This window comes from Melopsittacus undulatus, chromosome 10 (genome assembly GCF_012275295.1).
Source record: "Melopsittacus undulatus isolate bMelUnd1 chromosome 10, bMelUnd1.mat.Z, whole genome shotgun sequence".
NCBI classification, from domain to species: domain Eukaryota; kingdom Metazoa; phylum Chordata; class Aves; order Psittaciformes; family Psittaculidae; genus Melopsittacus; species Melopsittacus undulatus.
In genome coordinates, this window is record NC_047536.1 from 10478486 (window position 1) to 10494732 (window position 16247).

General features: G+C 47.9%; 1 protein-coding gene across 5 annotated transcripts in view; it reads left to right on the forward strand.

Annotated features, from left to right (window-relative positions):
- Positions 1-16247, forward strand: part of UIMC1 (ubiquitin interaction motif containing 1) — a 38395-nt gene that overhangs the window by 7305 nt on the left and 14843 nt on the right. For 4 of the 5 annotated variants that reach the window (XM_034066680.1, XM_034066683.1, XM_034066681.1 and 1 more), the window contains 4 exons: positions 4108-4198; positions 9235-9359; positions 9668-10807; positions 14324-14388. In XM_034066680.1, coding sequence (XP_033922571.1) covers positions 4108-4198; positions 9235-9359; positions 9668-10807; positions 14324-14388 — 1421 coding nt within the window. The remainder of the gene's footprint in view (positions 1-4107; positions 4199-9234; positions 9360-9667; positions 10808-14323; positions 14389-16247) is intronic. The other variant, XM_034066682.1, reaches the window with a different exon arrangement.

Here is a 16247-nt window from a genome sequence, read left to right on the forward strand (position 1 = left end):
GCTCATCCATTTCCAACCTCATGCCATGGGCAGGGACACCTTCCACTAGAGCAGGTTGCTCCAAGCCCCTGTGTCCAACCTGGCCTTGAACACAGCCAGGGATGAGGCAGCCACAGCTTCTCTGGGCACCCTGTGCCAGCGCCTCAGCACCCTCATAGTGAAGATGGTGCTGGCAGCGTCACATGAGGGTGGCAGTGCCCTCCTCACACCCTTGGCAATCTGAGTGAAGCAGAGCCACGTGGGGGTATCACTACAACACCCTCCTGTCCTCAGGGGCTCTGCTGTGGTACCAAGGGACTCCAGTTCCCAGAGGAGAACGCAATCTGAGTGTGCTGTGCTGTACCTTTTCTTCAGAAATCAGGTTTGTCTGAATCCAGGCTCCTCACAGCCTGGTGAAAGCTGTTTTTCCTGCAGAGGCCTCCCTCCTGTGTGTCAGGAGCTACACGTCTGGCACAAGCCCCGTTGTGTCTGTTGTTCAAGTCTCCACTTCCAGCAGGTTTGTTCTAATGAGCTGAAAGACAGCAGAGCTGAAACAGATTCTGAGCTGAAGTCAGAGACTAATAAAGTAGGGTGTGATATTAATTTCGGCAGCAGCAGCCTTGGCTAGAGCCAAACGTGGCACTTCCAACATCTAATTGGCTTTTAAAAATAAATTAGTCTGGTTTTCATCTGTGTATTTCCCATGCAGGACGTGTGGTGTTTGGCTGTGCCCTATTGCTAGATGGTCCCAACTGCTACTGAGCAGTAAAACTACCCAGACCTTTTGACTTTGCAGCCTGCACTGTTAGCTATGGAGATGTTCTTCTGTAACTTTTCCTTCCCTGAGTCAGTGGAAGCTGATTTCTGTGGTTTATGATGTGGATTGGAGGGAGCAGGATGTGGGAGGCTGGCTACTGGCTTCCATTTACGGGCTTCTAGAAGCAAGTGGAGCTCTATCTGTTTCTGCTGGCAGCATCAGGTTCTCTTAAGTATGTGCAAAAGCATTTTTAAAATGGGAATTTGATTCCCTGCTGTCTGGTGAAACCAAGCAGGGTAAAAAAACCCCAAGGAAGAATAGTGGCTGCCTTCCACTAAACGTGCAGGGGACTTTGGAAACCTGTCTTTTTCTTCATCTGTGTACAATGCTGACAGTGGAATTGCTCATCGGAGAGCATCATAAATTAAACTGCAGAGCCTGATACACAGGAAGAGAATTTGGATTCCTTCTGGCCATTACGCTTTAAACTGATGGCAGAGGAGGGGAGACGCTCTCCAGGCTGGCACTGGGCAGAGGTGCACAGCCCCTACCTCGCCTCCGCTTAGAATAATTAGTTTCCCTTGGAAGTTGTGTGTTGGAGATGACCTTGGAACTAAGAGTATTGGCTGCAGTTTGGGAATATTTTAATTGATTAAGATTATTTTTGGACTAGTGATCTTATTAGAAAGGCAGTTGGTTGAGTGGCCCCCTGAGTTCCTATTATCCTTGTAGAGAGATGAGCATTAAAAAGGTTGGGTCAGAAGGAGCAAGCCCTGTTGTCTTCTCTGAATTTTCTGGGCCCCTTCTGTTTCTTCCATCCATGCTTGCATTTATGCAGAGCACTCTGGGGCCTGCGGGGCTCTCTCCCAGCAGAGGTACAAACAGCCATAAATCCTAATTAAAAGGTATGTTTTATTTTCTGGGTTTAAAAATAAAGAAGATTTAAGAATTCTTGGAATTGAGATGTGTGTGTATATTTTGGTCCATCAGGATTAATTGGATTTGCTTCAGCGCTTCACTGTGCTGGAGCTGTTTGGTAGAATGCTGCCGAGCAATTTAAACATCTTTCTCAAATGTATGAGGTTCATACAGCACGTGTCCTGCAATAATTTTGCACTTGCTGCTGTTGGAAATGAGGTTCTTCAGGACCCAGCACTGAGGCACGGCCTTGGCTGTGTGGTGGAGCCAGGTAGCCTGCCTGCCACCAGGCACAGCGTTCTCCTCCGAAGCCCTGGAGCTGTTTGAGCCCCATCTTGTTCTGTGGTGCATGTTGTAATCGTGTGTGTTTGTGCACAGGGCAGGCCCTGGCAGCCATGGAAAGTTTGGTGTGCTCGTAAATCACATCCGTGCCCTGGAGGAGAGCTGCAGATGAGAGTGTCAGGGTTGACCTTCTGGCAAGTGCAAGAGTGATGAGGGGAAGATTGATGCCCAGAGAAGAGCTGGGGATTTACAGAGCCTAGGATTAAGTTGCCCCTGTCTTAAGCTGCAGTAGGTTTAGCGCTGTTAGTCAGGGCTTTGGGGGACAGCAGGAGAGCTGTTGCTGAACTCTCTCCAGCATATAATCCTAGCATAATCCTGGTGCAACCCCACAGATCATTCCACACTCCCTTAGGTGTGAGCTACCCACAAGCCCCACCATGAGGCTGCCACTGCAGGGCAGTTTGGAGCAGGAAAACCTGTGCCTTACGGAAAACATGCAGGGCCCTGGGGGAGACAGGATTTCACCTGCTGTGTGTGAGCATCCATCTTCTAGCAAGAGAGAATCTGGCTGTGAGGCAGCCTTTTGGAGACAGCAAATTTTAGACACAGGGTACCAAAACCAGGCTGGGTGAGGAAGAGAAGGATTCAGTCAAAGGAAAAACACTTGGGTGCAAGCATGAATATGTGCGTGTGGACTTGCCAAGCATGATTGCTACCTTGTTGTGAGCTGATTCTTAAATTGATGGAAGTGAGGAATGGTGTAGGTATTGGGGCATGTAGAAGCTGTAATGTATTAGGCTTTCAGGAAACCGCTTGATAGTATGTCTTACAAAATCTTAGTTGGATAAATAATTCAATTTGGTCTAGATAGTAACATTGTTGGATTGAAATCCTGCTAAAAGACTGTGAGCAAAGGCTGGTGATGAACAGAAGAGAGGCTTGTTTCAGGGAGATGTAAAGCTGAGGCCAAGAGAATCAATATTAGGTCTGTGTGTCTTTTAACATCCTCATTAGTGATCTGTAAGAGGGAGCAAGTGGTGTACATACATTAATAAAATCTACAGATAACATTAAACTGGAGAGGGCTGGAACAAAACTCAGCATAGAGGACTACTAAAGGACTTCACAGGTTCAGAAACACAGGCAATGGGCAGCAGAAATTGATGACACTTGATAATAGGCAATGTATCCGCTTGCATTAAAGTAGCCCCAGCCACATGCCCCATCTGGAAGCCCTGTCCTGGCACAGGAGGTGGCATGAGGCACAAGCGTGTGGCCAGTTTGCAGGAGTCTCACGGAGAACAAAACCAGCTCAGATGGAGATGAATGAAGCCCTGTTCTGGCCACGCATGGGTCTCTGCCTGCAACACTGGGTTTGATTCTAATTCTACGTGATATAGAGAGTCAAATTGGAAGAGGTCCAGTGTCAGCCCTTGGTAATGTGTATGCCCTCACTTAAGCTGTTAGGACAGCAACTTGCATAAATGTCTGTCATTTCAGCTTGTGACCATTCTTGTGGCAATCCATGAATCCATGTGCTTAAAGCAGCAGGCACTGAGGTTGTTCATTGGGGTATTTTTCCAGGAGGCCTTGAGACTTCAGGTTTCCGGAGTACTCAAGCTTCAAAAATTAAACACTTGTGGCAAATACAATGAGAGGATAGCAGGAGGAATAAATACAGCTGGCTCTCCTGCCCTCAGGGTCCCCCAAAATGGCTAGGGTTCTAGTTTCGGTCACCTGGAATTGTCTGGGCAGAGTACTAGAAGCTACATGGCAGGAAACAGCCACAGCTTAGGGGTGTGTGATGTTCGGATATAGAAAGGTTTTGCTTTTCTGTTTTGAGTGCTGACAAATACCAATATTTTAGCAAGGCCAAATGAATTCTCTGTAAAATCATGGGCAGCAGGTGCAGTGCATGGTGGTGACTGGCATGAAGTCTATTGTCTCTCCTACTTCTCTGTTTATGTCAGTCTGTAACTCTTTTTGCTCGTTATGCTTATCACACAGCTTTTAATAGTTACAGAATGTGCTTGAATTATGTTTGAAATTCAAATTTCACACAAATAGAGGCTTGTTCTTGAACCAGTGTTTGTGTCTGAGTCGTGGGGGGGAGGGAGCTGGTAGTATTTCTTACATGCTGTATGCACTCACCATGGTTTTTTCCATTACAGCAGGAGTCAAAGGAGGAGAGTGGATTGCAAAAGAAGAGAACAAAACAGCAGCTGGAGAGAACGAAGTTTGCTGCTAAAAGAAAAATTGCACGTAGGTCTCGAGTGGGGCTGGGGAAGTAGACTGATGCTGAGCAGCTTCTGCTGTTCGTGTTAGAGATTATTTCCTTTGCAGAAAGGCTGTGATGTGGTGGGGGAAGCACAGATCCTGGAGAAGACCCTTCTCAGGGGTGAAATTTGCCTTTCTGAGTAGACGCTGTGGCTTGTTGTCTCCCCAAGCACAGACTGGTGCACTTCCAAAATAAGTGTGCGAGGGTGTTGGTTCCTCACCGGGTTTCAAACTCGATTGAAGATGATCTGAAAGCACTGTCAGTCACAAACTCCCTTCCTGTTCAGGCCCCTTTGCTGCTGTCTTTCCCTGAAACATCACGGATGCTCTGACCTGGCAATCGCAGCTCAGGGAAGATCTGAGTCGCAGTTGACAGTTCTCTGAAATCATGGGCTCGTAGGCAGCCGGAGAAGCCAGCAGCATTGGGCAACACAAGGAAGGGTGTTAAGAACAAGAGATTTGCTTTATGTCATGTTGCTGTTATATAAAGTGTTGGTGCACCCACATCAACAGTGCTGTGTGCAGTTCTGGTCTCTCCATCTCAAGGACGTGGTGGTGCTCCAGAGAATGGCAGCCCGTGCCATAAAGAGGATGGAGCAGCTGCTTTATGAGGAGAGACTGGAAAGCCTGGGGCTTTCTGTTAAGAGAGGAAGGTGGGATCAAAGTTCACATCAGGAAGGCAATGCCTTAGCTGAACACAGAGCTGTTTACCAGCTCCTACAGCCAGGGTGCAGCCAGTGGAAATAGCAGGAGATACATAGGTTTGAAATGGGTGAGGGAAAGTAATGCTTCACACAGCATGTAGTGAACTCCTGGAAGTTTTTGTCATAAGAGGTTGTGAAGGGGTCAGCATCAGCAACTTTAATAAGGGATTAAATGCATTCATGGACAATAGGTCGATAAATAGATGCCAAAGGAATCAGGCTGGGCTGTTCCTGCTCATTCTGCAAGCAGCATTTCTGAATGCTGGGGTTTTACAAGCAGAAGGGACCACTGAGCCAGGTCTGTACAGCACCACTTGTTGTAACAGTCAGGCAGCTGGACATCACTCTATCCCAATGGATCCGTGCTCATGTTCTTGCACTCCACAAGGCAGCCATCCACCTAGCGTGTTAAATTCAGAACGTTTTAAAGTGGGAGAGATGCTGTCTCCTGCAAAACCCAAAGCAATCACTGAACAAAATGGAGCACGCCAGCCAGTGCTCCACAGGCAGCAGCAGTTGGGCTTGTCAGTCCTCACAGGGCCTGTGTGAATTAAATTGTTTTTAATAGAGGCCTAAGGCCATAGCAGGAAACAGCCTGGCTCTTTGTGGGAGCTGAAACCCACTGTGCGTGTCCTGGGTTGAACAAGTAAGATAGCAAAGGCAGAGATGGGGAGAGATTGAGTTCTTTAGTTTGTTTTCTTCTTTTTCTCCCAAAAGAAACAGAATACCAAATAAACACTGAACCCCCCCCCCCCTTAGAGATGCTGTTAAAATGTGACCAAACATATGGTGCTAAGAACAGGGAGTTGCTGAAGTTGGATGTCCTCATCGCATCGTTGAGTGTGCTGATGCTGTGTTGAAGGTGTTTGGTGTGCTCCAGAAAACCCACAGGAAACAGGGACAGCTCTCCAGCCATTGTGTAATGAGGAGTTTTGCTGCATTTCTAGAAGTTGAAATTATTGGTAATAGTTTTTCTCTTCCTGGGGCAAAAACTGCCTTTTTTAATTCGTTTTGTGTGTGTCTCCTTGAAGCGGAGGAGTTTGGGGGCGTCTGGTGCCACTCGGTCGGAGGGAGGTCTTTTGTTTGAGTGCGTGTGATGGTGGGTCTATTCTCTCGTTTATTGGAAGCTATAATTAGACTTTTGGTGTTTGCTTTTAGGCAAATTAAGATTTGAAGTAGTAATTATTTTTTCCCAATGTCTTTAAATAAATTCTTTGAATTGCGAGGCGAATTGGTCTTTTGTGAAGATCTGGAGCTTCTGGGTAGAGCACAATCTTTCTCCTCAAAACTGGAACATTTCAGCTACTCGTAGGCTCTGGTTATAAAGCATATCCTCCCTTTTTTGCTTTGTTGTGGTTTTATTCATTTTAACCTAAAGCCATAACTTAAATATATCTGTGACGTTTCATCCTGACAGGATAAATGGAAATACAAAACTTAAAGAAGTCTCTCTTTCTTTATCCAGAGGAAGCCAGAGCGTTAAAGCACATTTGAATGTTTTTATTGTAATTGCACTTTGGATATGTGGAAATACTGAGATCCTGCATCTCTGTTATCTTTGAGTAAATCTCTTACTAGTAAGTGCTAGAACTCCAACTAGTAGGGTTTTGCATCTAATTCACTTTGCAAACGTCAAGCTGGAACATAAATCGCTTAGCAAATTGCCATATTAGCATTTAAAAAGGTTCTGAAATGGTTTAATTTGTTTAGGGCTGCAGTAGCTTTGAAACAGTTCTCCCTGACCCCTCCTTCCCATCTGTGGGTCTCTTGGATGCCCTGGTCCCGGGAGAGGCGCTGGGATTTCCTGCTGCTTTGGCATGGATGTGCGGAGAGTGGATTTTGGAGTGTGAGACGCAGAATTCCCAGCCGGAGGTGCTGGCGTTTCCCTACCCAGCAGCGGGAGCGATGTGTTGAGCATAATGGAGCGTGTCTGTCCAGATGGAGAGGGGTCGTTCCTCCCAAGGGCTGCGGAGCCCTGGCCCCGCCGTGTGCCTCGGGAGCGCTCCAGTGCTCTGTTTGCATACACTGGTCGGTCGGGGGTAACGCAGCACTCTGGGTTTCTAATCATGGTAAATTATGGCCAGTGCAATCAACATCAGGTTTAATAAAATACACGGTGCTGAGAAAGGATCAGATGTGGAGCACAAAATCCCATCGGCTCCACAGCGCTCAGCTTAAAGCAGGTCAAGTCTCCTGGAAGGCATGGGCAGCGCTGCTCTTTGCTCTCCCCACCGTATTGCCAGGTGGATTTAAACTCGAGATTTCCACATCTCAGGAGCACCTACTCAACTGGAACATGCACTAAGTGCATCTTGTTTGTCACTGGTTTCTTTGCCAGAGGCAGCATTTGTCTGGCACATTCCTTGTCTCCAGAGGGGAAATTGCTGTGCCAGGGAGGGAGAAGAAAACAAAATGTACAGTAGTAACTCGCCAAAAAAATGTTTCTTTTTATTAAGCTTCATGGATGTTGATAGTCTGAACTGATGAACACTCAGCCCTCTGTTTTCATTTAAGCACGTGGAAAGTCTTGTGTTGTAGGGCACTGATCACGTGAATCTGTTTTCTTGCACATGGCAGAGTTTGAAGGGTCTGGCATGATTGCTGTGATGGTTTGGGCAGGGAAACAAATCAGCTGAATGCTGGGGAGGTGTTTGGTATCGTGGAAACACAGTGTATTACTGCTGTTCTTGGGGACAGGAGCCTTCTTCATACACTGAACTGTCGTGTGCTTTCCATTAAAGGATGCTGCTTTTTTCCTGCCCTGGTCCCTCCTGGCTGTAACATCACAGAATGACTTTGTCCAAGGACAAAAGAGCCCCATGAGCCCTGAGTGCACTGCATTCTGCCTTCACTTCAATCTCTTTCTCTAAAAATTAAGAAATTAACCCCCCACACCAAAGCCCCAACCTACAGCTAAGTGCTGATTTAGTAGGACACATAAAGGAATCGGAACAGTCCAAAAATGCTTCAAATCCTGCTTGACTGGGGGAGAGCCAGCCTGCCATTAGCAAAGAGCTGGGGGAAGGGCAAAGCAGAGCCTGCTGCTGTGTTGATGCACCTCAATGCAGTAGTGCTGTGGTGCACAGGCTCTGCTCAGACCAGTGCAATCCCAGGCTGCTTCAAGGGAGGCTGCGCTGCTGTGTTTTGGGAGCAGCTGGTAGGAAGAGGATGGGTTAGAAAATGGGAGCCTGCAACTTCAGAATGCATTTTTATCCAGGGAAACGTCTGTGCCTGAAATGGGCTGCAGCGGAGGCATGTTTTGTGCTTGGGCGGCCTTCCTGTTCAAATCGTGTGTCTTAAAGATCTGGTGGCCCGTCAGCAGCAAGCCTCTTGCTTCATGCATGAGATGGTGCGTGCAGGATTCTGCCTGAAGGAGGGAGCGGGTTCTGAAAGAAATCTGTCAATTTGTCTCGAGTGAGAAGATTTATTTTTCAGCTCCTGAGAGTGCTGTTGAGTTGTTTTCCAAGCTGCACTCCATTCTGCAGGCATTATATATTTTAAGCATAGTGGAAGCATTGGGTTGGATCTGAGTAAATAAGTGTTTTCCAAAGTAACGAACTGCTTTGTTTCTAAATAGCCAGTCTCAGCTTCTGGTTTGCTCTTGACTGTTTCAGGAAGACTTTTCTGCTGAAATAGCAGTTACAAATGTAGGAAACCTGTTCCCCATGCATGACTGGCTTAGTGATGCAGTGGAGTGATGATGTGAGCAGAAGGGGGATGTATGCATGTGAAAGATCCTCCATAATACCACTGAACAAGGAACATTATCCTCCACTGAGCTTTCCACCTGCGGCTCGGGGTGGATAACGTGCAGCTCTTTCTCTCTCGGGTAGGTCTCCTGTGGTATTGCAGGTATCTGTGTGTGAGAAGGCAGTGAGATGTGCTTTTTGGCTGCTAAAAAAGTGTATTAAAGAAGATGTGTTCTTCAGCCTGCCTTGCTGCTGAGCCTGCCCGATGGAAAAAAGAGCACGCTTTGGAAATCTGTCCTTTTCCTCTCCTTGAACACATGTTCTGCAGCTGTAGAATGCATTGTTTGATGAGGGCAAATCAAATATTCCATTGCAGTTAATATAACCAGGTAGTCGGAGCTTAGATTGCTGTAGAGACCCTATCTGCAGATCCTGACTTGGGTTATCTTTTTCATTTAGTGTTGCCTGCTCTGGTTTTGGTGACACCTTTTCAGAAGAGCTGGGGCTTAGATGTTTTGCTCTGGGGAGGTGGGACCCTTGAACATTTCTCCCAACATGCAGGGTATATGTTGGCTGTTTGCATACACCTGCAGCTGTGAATTGACATTTTCCTATTCTTCTGCTGTAGAGATGACTGAAGAGGAACAGTTTGCACTGGCCCTGAAAATGAGTGAGCAAGAAGCCAGAAAAATGAACTGTCAGGAAGAGGAAGAGGAGGAGCTCTTGAGGAAGGCCATTGCTGAGAGCCTTAGTGTAAGTGTGCTTCTGTGAAGAGGCTTACTAGGGTTCTTCAGCTTGTGCTTTGTGTGCTTGCTTTGCCACACTGCACAAAACAAGGTTTTCGTGGGGGCCTAGATATTTCTAGCGTGAGCTGGAACTGTAGCATTTGCAGAGTAGTTTTGTAGCATTCCTAGTGAGTGTGGCATATGAAGTCAAGCCTTACCTGTACCCTATTTTGGGGTACAGGGTTGTGATCAGGATGCAGGGTCTGCAGTCCAGCCCTTGGTGTGCTTTGCTGATAGAGTACATGCCTTTTGGAGAATCAACCTTTTGTTTTTCAGAGCTGTCAGTCCTCGGACTACTCTGATGCAACCCCTCAGTTGTGTGCAGAAGGCCAAAGCCAGCCTGACAAGAAGGAAGGCTCTGAGATCCTGGGAGGTCTGGTGCTTTGCCCTGACACCCCTCGCTCCGAGTGCAGCTCCCACTCACAGAGCACCAGAGCTGATGGGAATGGACAGATGGATGTCGCCCGGAGCCCCCTGGTAGTGTTGAAGAGGTTAAGCCAGGAAATTGTTGAAAGCTCACTAGTATCCAGCATAATCGTGTCTCCGGGGAAGGACCAGCCTGTGACAAGGTCAAGTGAAAAGCTTTCCTCACCAGCAAAAAGTGATTCTAGTAACACATTACCCAGCACTCTCAGAGAGGACCTCATCTCTCTGAGTCCCACCTTTGGGAGGGTGACTTCAGGCTCCCGGCGACTGACACCTCAGAGACTGTTCATGAGCTCCTCCAGCTCTTCTGGAACAACAGGCTACGAACCAAAAGAGCAGCCCCTGCCTTGCACTGGCCATTCTGTGGGAGAAGCTAGTGCTGGGAGCTCAGCCACACTCTCGAAGAGTGGGACTGCAGAACAGTGTGGCAGCCCCAGGGGGAGCAGTGGGGGAACAGGTACCAAACACAGCTCACAGCCCAGGCATGCCACCAAAGTCTGTGTTTCCATAGAGCAAGCAGAGCAGAATGAGGTGCCTGACAGTACCCCTGAGCTTTGTGTGATGAATGCAGTAGAGGAGAAGCAGAGGCAGGAGGAGGCTAGAGACACAGTGCACTACTACTGGGGCATCCCCTTCTGCCCCAAAGGGGTGGACCCCAACCAGTACACCAAAGTCATCTTGTGTCAGCTGGAGGTTTACCAGAAGAGCCTGAAGCAGGCTCAGAGGCAGCTACTGCATAAGAAGGAGTTTGGTAACCCAGTTGTGCCTGGTCCTTCCTTGAGCAGAAATGAGCTTGGGAAAGAAGAGCAGATAAGCAGGGAGAATGGGGTTGCTGATGATACAGAAGATGGAGATCCAGATGGGCAGAAGGAGTCTGAGAGCATGACCTGGCTTCTGCCTTCAAAGAGGAGGGAGGCAGAGAGTCCAGGGCACAGCATGGAAGAAGAGACCTCCACTTCCGATGATGAACCAACCACCAGCTACTGCCAGGTAAGAGCTTCACCACTGAGCAGATGTTGAACATTCCTGCACTTCTGTCCATTTTAGGCTTCAGTCCCTTCTGCAAAGCAGGCATTGCTGTTTAATGCTCCCCTTAAACACAGGGACTTCCTTCCTTAGCCACACAGCTTACTGTGAAAGAGAGGGGAAGTGTCGAGGCTGATGCCCAGCTCACAAATGGCAGGGGCCATCGTGCAGCCTGGCAGTTGTCCATTAATGCACCACTGAGACAAAGACTTGCAGCTGAGTTGTCCCTCTCCAAAGGGTGTAGCCTGGCAGTGCGTCAGGAAGGGTAGGGAGCACAGAGATGATGCTGACCACCACCAGTTCTGGCAAAACAGCTTATAAACCCATGGCCATGTGTTTTCCTTCACAGACAGAAACGTGCCTTTTGTCCTTGCAGTGCAGCTTTTCCTTTTTGCACCTACATGCTCATCTGTGTCCGTCTGTGCTTCACCCTTGTGAGAGCTCTTTTCCCTCGTGGCCCTGCAGTTGTGGCCAGCAAGGCTCTGCCTGCTCACAGGCATCTTCTGCCTGCCCTGGGTGATCTGTCACTGCAGCCGTGCTCATTGTCCTTGTTGTGGGGTTGGGCACCTTCTCCTCAGCTCGCTTGTTGGGGCTGCTAGACGCTAGGTGTCAGCCTCTGTCTCCATCAGGGCTCTTGTTGGAGCGGAAGGCAGCTTTCTGTCATTACTAAGTTTAAACAGATTGCTAGTCAGATGAAGTATTTATTACTGCTGTATTTTAGGTTTGTGTCAGCCTTTTCCAACCCTCATTTTTCATAATGACTTCACTCCCGGATCATTGTATAACTTTATTTTCTCTGTGACTGAAGCCTCAGCTCTGTTGTTCCTGTTTTCAAGTGTATTTGATCATTTACCCTGGTGTTAGAAAGATACTTAACTTGTTTTGTGATATTTATATTCTGTCTTGTAATATTGAGCACTTAGGAAAAACGTCATGTCTGCATTTTCGGGTTGCAGAAAAAGAGCAGAGCAGCCTGTGCTGAAATGTGACTTTTCGTGACAGTGCTTTGGCTTGGGTTTAGCAGACAGAGATTTAAGCAAGCCTTAGAGGTGACCTGCAGAGGAAAGAAACTGACTTGTGCCTCTTTTCGTTTATGTAGGATAGATACAAAAGACCTGAAAGGTTCTTCAGGCAAACTGCTTGCTTTAATTCCTTGGCTTTTCCTGTGGAAATGGGAGGTGTTATTAATCTGGAAGATTGGGGTGACTGCAGGTCTGTGGAGGTGTATGCTGAAGCCCTTGGAGAGCTGCAGCAGCTGGGAAGCGCATGAACTCTTAATCAGTATTGAAAATTGTGGGGTATTTTCTTTTTCTATTATCCGTTTCATGCTAATATCTAATTAAGACTTGGGGAGAAAAGAGGGTTTAGTGGCACTGAGTGGGAACTTGTAATGCACTCATCCTGACCACAAGAGCTCAAAGAGCTGTGATGTGTCTGTAGGTGCAGCCTTTCTGTTATGTTTAAGGTGGAAAAAATAAGGAAGGGGGAAGGGAAGCAGACTTCAGCATTCCAACCCCTGCCCAAGCCCCTTGCCAGTCTTCTATTTACTTGAGAAGAAATAATTTTCAAATGCCCTTTCATCTGCCTTATCACACCCAGCTTGAGAGGCTGCTCCTTTCTCTCGCCCCTCTGTGCAGTCGCACACTGAGGCCAGTGCAGGTGATTTACTTGCAGGATCAATATGTTTGATGTTTGCTTCTGCCTCGTCTCCATTTTTTTCCCTTCTATCAAATACAATTCCAGTGGCAGTGACAAAGGAGGGGCTCAGAGCAGTTATGTCCCTGCTGTGCTGCATCGCTCACAGACCCTGCCGCCTGTGCTGCCCTGGGGCTCCCCAGTGCCCCTGGCAGTGCCCCTGGGGCTGCTTTGCTGATGGGGCTGCGGATTTTAGGCTGGGGATTCAAAGCCGTCCTTGAAAAACCTTCCTGCTGTGTCTTGTATCAGTGAAGTGGAGGTGCAAGGGATGTGCTTGAAGGGGGCTGCCTGTACCTCTGCTTTGAAACCCTCACCTGGAGTGGGCAGAGACCTTCCACCCTAGCAGTGCCCAACTGCTGTGACAGGGATGTCTGCACAGAGCCAATGCTCTTGTCAGGACATCTGATAGCCTGGGAACCTGCACTAGCAAACCTCAGTGCTAATAGAATAAGTTATTTCATAACCTTTCAAATTAGGTATGAGGACACCTGGTCTTTCAAAGATTCGGAGGGAAAAGACTCCATTCTGGAGAGTTAGTCTGATGACCTGAATTAGTGAATTCATGTCATGTCTTATATGTAGTAGGAGAACCAGAAGCTTGGCCCAGTATTCATGACCAGATCAGAGGTATTAAAATATGCACAGTTCAGGAAAAAAGAGAAATAAAAATAAAAGAGGAGGTGTGGTATTTTATGTTAATGATGAGGTAGGTTGTGAAGAAGTGCAGAACAGTGTAGATAAAACAGAATATTTTGGGGCTTAGAGTCACTTTAGGGAAATCTGACAGGAGGCTTTGTTTTGGGGCTTGCTGGGGAAGTGCATCAGCCATACAGGAGTGGAGCTGATTGAAGTTGAAACCTGTGGTAGAAATCAAACTCGGAGAGTTTAATAGACTCGAGGAAGGGGGAGGAAAACCCCTTGAGTTGCTTTGAGAACTAGCATGAGAAATTGCAGGTCTGACAGCAAGGACTGCTAATAAACCGTTGTAATTCCATCTGATTAGAGAATGGCAAGTGTAACATGTACGCTGGAGAAGAAGAAAGGGAGCTGGGTAATGACTGGCATGTTAGCCTGACCTCGGCACTGCATAAGGCTTTTGAACAAATTTTAAAGGAAAGAATAAGTCGTAGAGCTAAATGAAAAATGGGATAAATGCACAGGGATTTACCAGCTGTAGATTGTGCAGGTTAATCTGTTCCCTCTCTTTGATGGGACAGCTGATTCCCAGGCAGGAAAAATGCCACAGATGTTATCGACACAAGATTTCTGAGAAGGACTTCTCATGCTCAGACATAGGCTGTACCAGTTGATCAGGTCACCCTGGGTCAGGCAAATACATTTTAAACTGGAGGAGGCGAGGGCTGCTGGGGAGCTGAGGGAGTGTGAGGGGATACTGCAATCCATGGGTTGCCTAGCTCAGTACAAATGGAGATGGAGAAGAGCTGTGGCTGCTGCTTACAGATGCATCAGGATAGGTGCTAGGAACAGGCAGAGGGTGTGGAAAGTACTGAGCAACATTGGATGGGCATGGAATGTCCAGGAACATATCTGGACAGCAGGGCAACAAAAAGAACTGCCAGGTGTTATCTCAGGGAGCTGTGGGAACACCTTACTAAAAGGAGTGATGGAGGAGAAGAGCTGCCTGCTTCAGGATGGATACTTGGCCATTTACAGAAGGAAGTCCATGGTGGACTGGGTGTGATGTCAGGGACAGAACCTGATGACCCAGCAGATCCTGGTTAGCCATGTACATTGCTTGCATAACACCAGAATGTTCCTTTCCAGGCTTCCCAGGCGCTCCCTGCAGACGATGCACGTGAGGAAGGGGAGCCCATGCAAGTCGCACAGAGGTGAGGACGGTGATTCCAGAGTGTGGGGCTCACGGGCTCACTCTGGTGAAGGGGCCCTACCACTGTCCCTGCAATGTTTTGGGGTGCAGTGTCACTGGGGCTCACTGCAGGCCTTGCTGGAAAAGCTGTTTGCTGTCGAGTATTCCTGGAAATCCATGGATCTGGAGCAGTGTGGGAGAGAGGTGGGACACAACTGAGGAGATCAGTTGCCCTTATTACTTTATAAAACATGCAAGGTGCATCCTCGTACAGGTAGGAGGACTTGATCCTTGCCCTCTGAAGCTAATGTGACATGGTGCCCTAAAGCTGTGGAGGTGGGGAGGTGAGCTGAAGGTGAGTTATAGCGATGCCATCACGTGGTCTGCCTGGGAGGGCTCATAGGCAGCACGGTGGAGGGTTTACTGGATTTCTGTGTGTATTTTTATGTTCTTGCCTTACTGCTGAAGAGGAAAGAAGGGAGGAGGAAGCCAGACGGCACTGCCTATCAGCCAAAGATAGAGTGCAGTGCTCCAGAAAAGCCACTTCAGCAGATGACAGGTGTGGGACAAGTCAACATGATTTTCTTCAGATTTAAGCCTACTCCTCTTTTCCGTTTTTTCCTTCTCCTTCCTGTGGGATGCAATTCTGCAGCGAAGGCTGTGGGAGAAGAAGGGCAAATGGGAGAAGATTCAAGGAGCAAGTTACAAGAGAGGCCAGATAATGTCATGTTTTTGATTTGCTGGGTTTTATAATTTAAACCTGCTGTGGAACAGAACTGCCACCTCTCCTCTGATCTAACAGCATTTGGCCTGAGCAGTTAATATCAATATGCAGAGTATGAAAATCCCGCTTGCTTGCACCTTTCTAACAAGCTTAAAGCTCTCCTTGGGGAGCAGGAGGGACCTGCTGCTGCCATTGCTGCTGAGGATGATGAGTCTGTGACAGCCAGGCTCTGAGCTCCTGTGCTTGCGTGGAAGGCACTGAGGTGTGTGCTCTGCAGCGCTGCCCTCTCCTTAAGGAAGAAGAGCCCAGGGCTGTATATGGGAAGAGAGGGAGCTCTTCCATTTGGTGTGGGGTTAGTTCGGGACATTCCCCAAGCTTCCCAGGAGCTCCTGGCTGCCCCTCTTGGGGCCTGAGCACAGCTGGGTGCTGCGGCCCCTCTGTCAGCAGCTGGCACATCTGCAGCAAGGCAAGAAATGGCTGCAGTCTTTGCAGTTTTGTGCACATTAAGTGTTGCCATCTGGCTCTTGGTAATTTGCCAGCACAGCCCTCTCTCGGGTGAGGCTCGGGCACCCCAACCAGCTGCCCTCAGCAGCACTTCACAGCAGCACACGGCTCGGAGCTGTCTGGAGCTAGTGAAGCAGTTTAGGAAGCGGAGCAGTGGGAAGAAGCTGCTTTGCTTTCTGTGGGCTGCTCTGCCTGATTGTTTTACACTTTGTGTGGAGCAGGGTACATTGGGGTTTTAATAAATGATTATAGGCTTTGTTACCAGGAGATAGTTGGTGTAGCAAGAAATGTGGTTTGACTTCAAATTGATTAGCCCATTTTATAAATGTCATAGCAAGTTGTTTTGTGTGACTTCTTTTGAAGTGAGCCCTGATGTTCGACACGGAGTAAAACACACTCGGCCTGGATTCATAACAAATGCTCTGAGATGCTTTATTTAGAGAGAAAGGCCACTTGAGATTTCCTATCGGAATTTTGTTATTTATCATAAATCAGCAGTGGCTGTTCTCTGCTCTCCAAGGCCTGTGGTTGAGCTTAATAAATTTTCTGTTTGTCAGTATGGGGATTCATGTTTTTAAAGTGTGTTCTTGCATACTTGATCAGACTCCTCAGAGAGGCACGCGAGGCGCGGCGCGTGTCAGCATGGGTGCCAG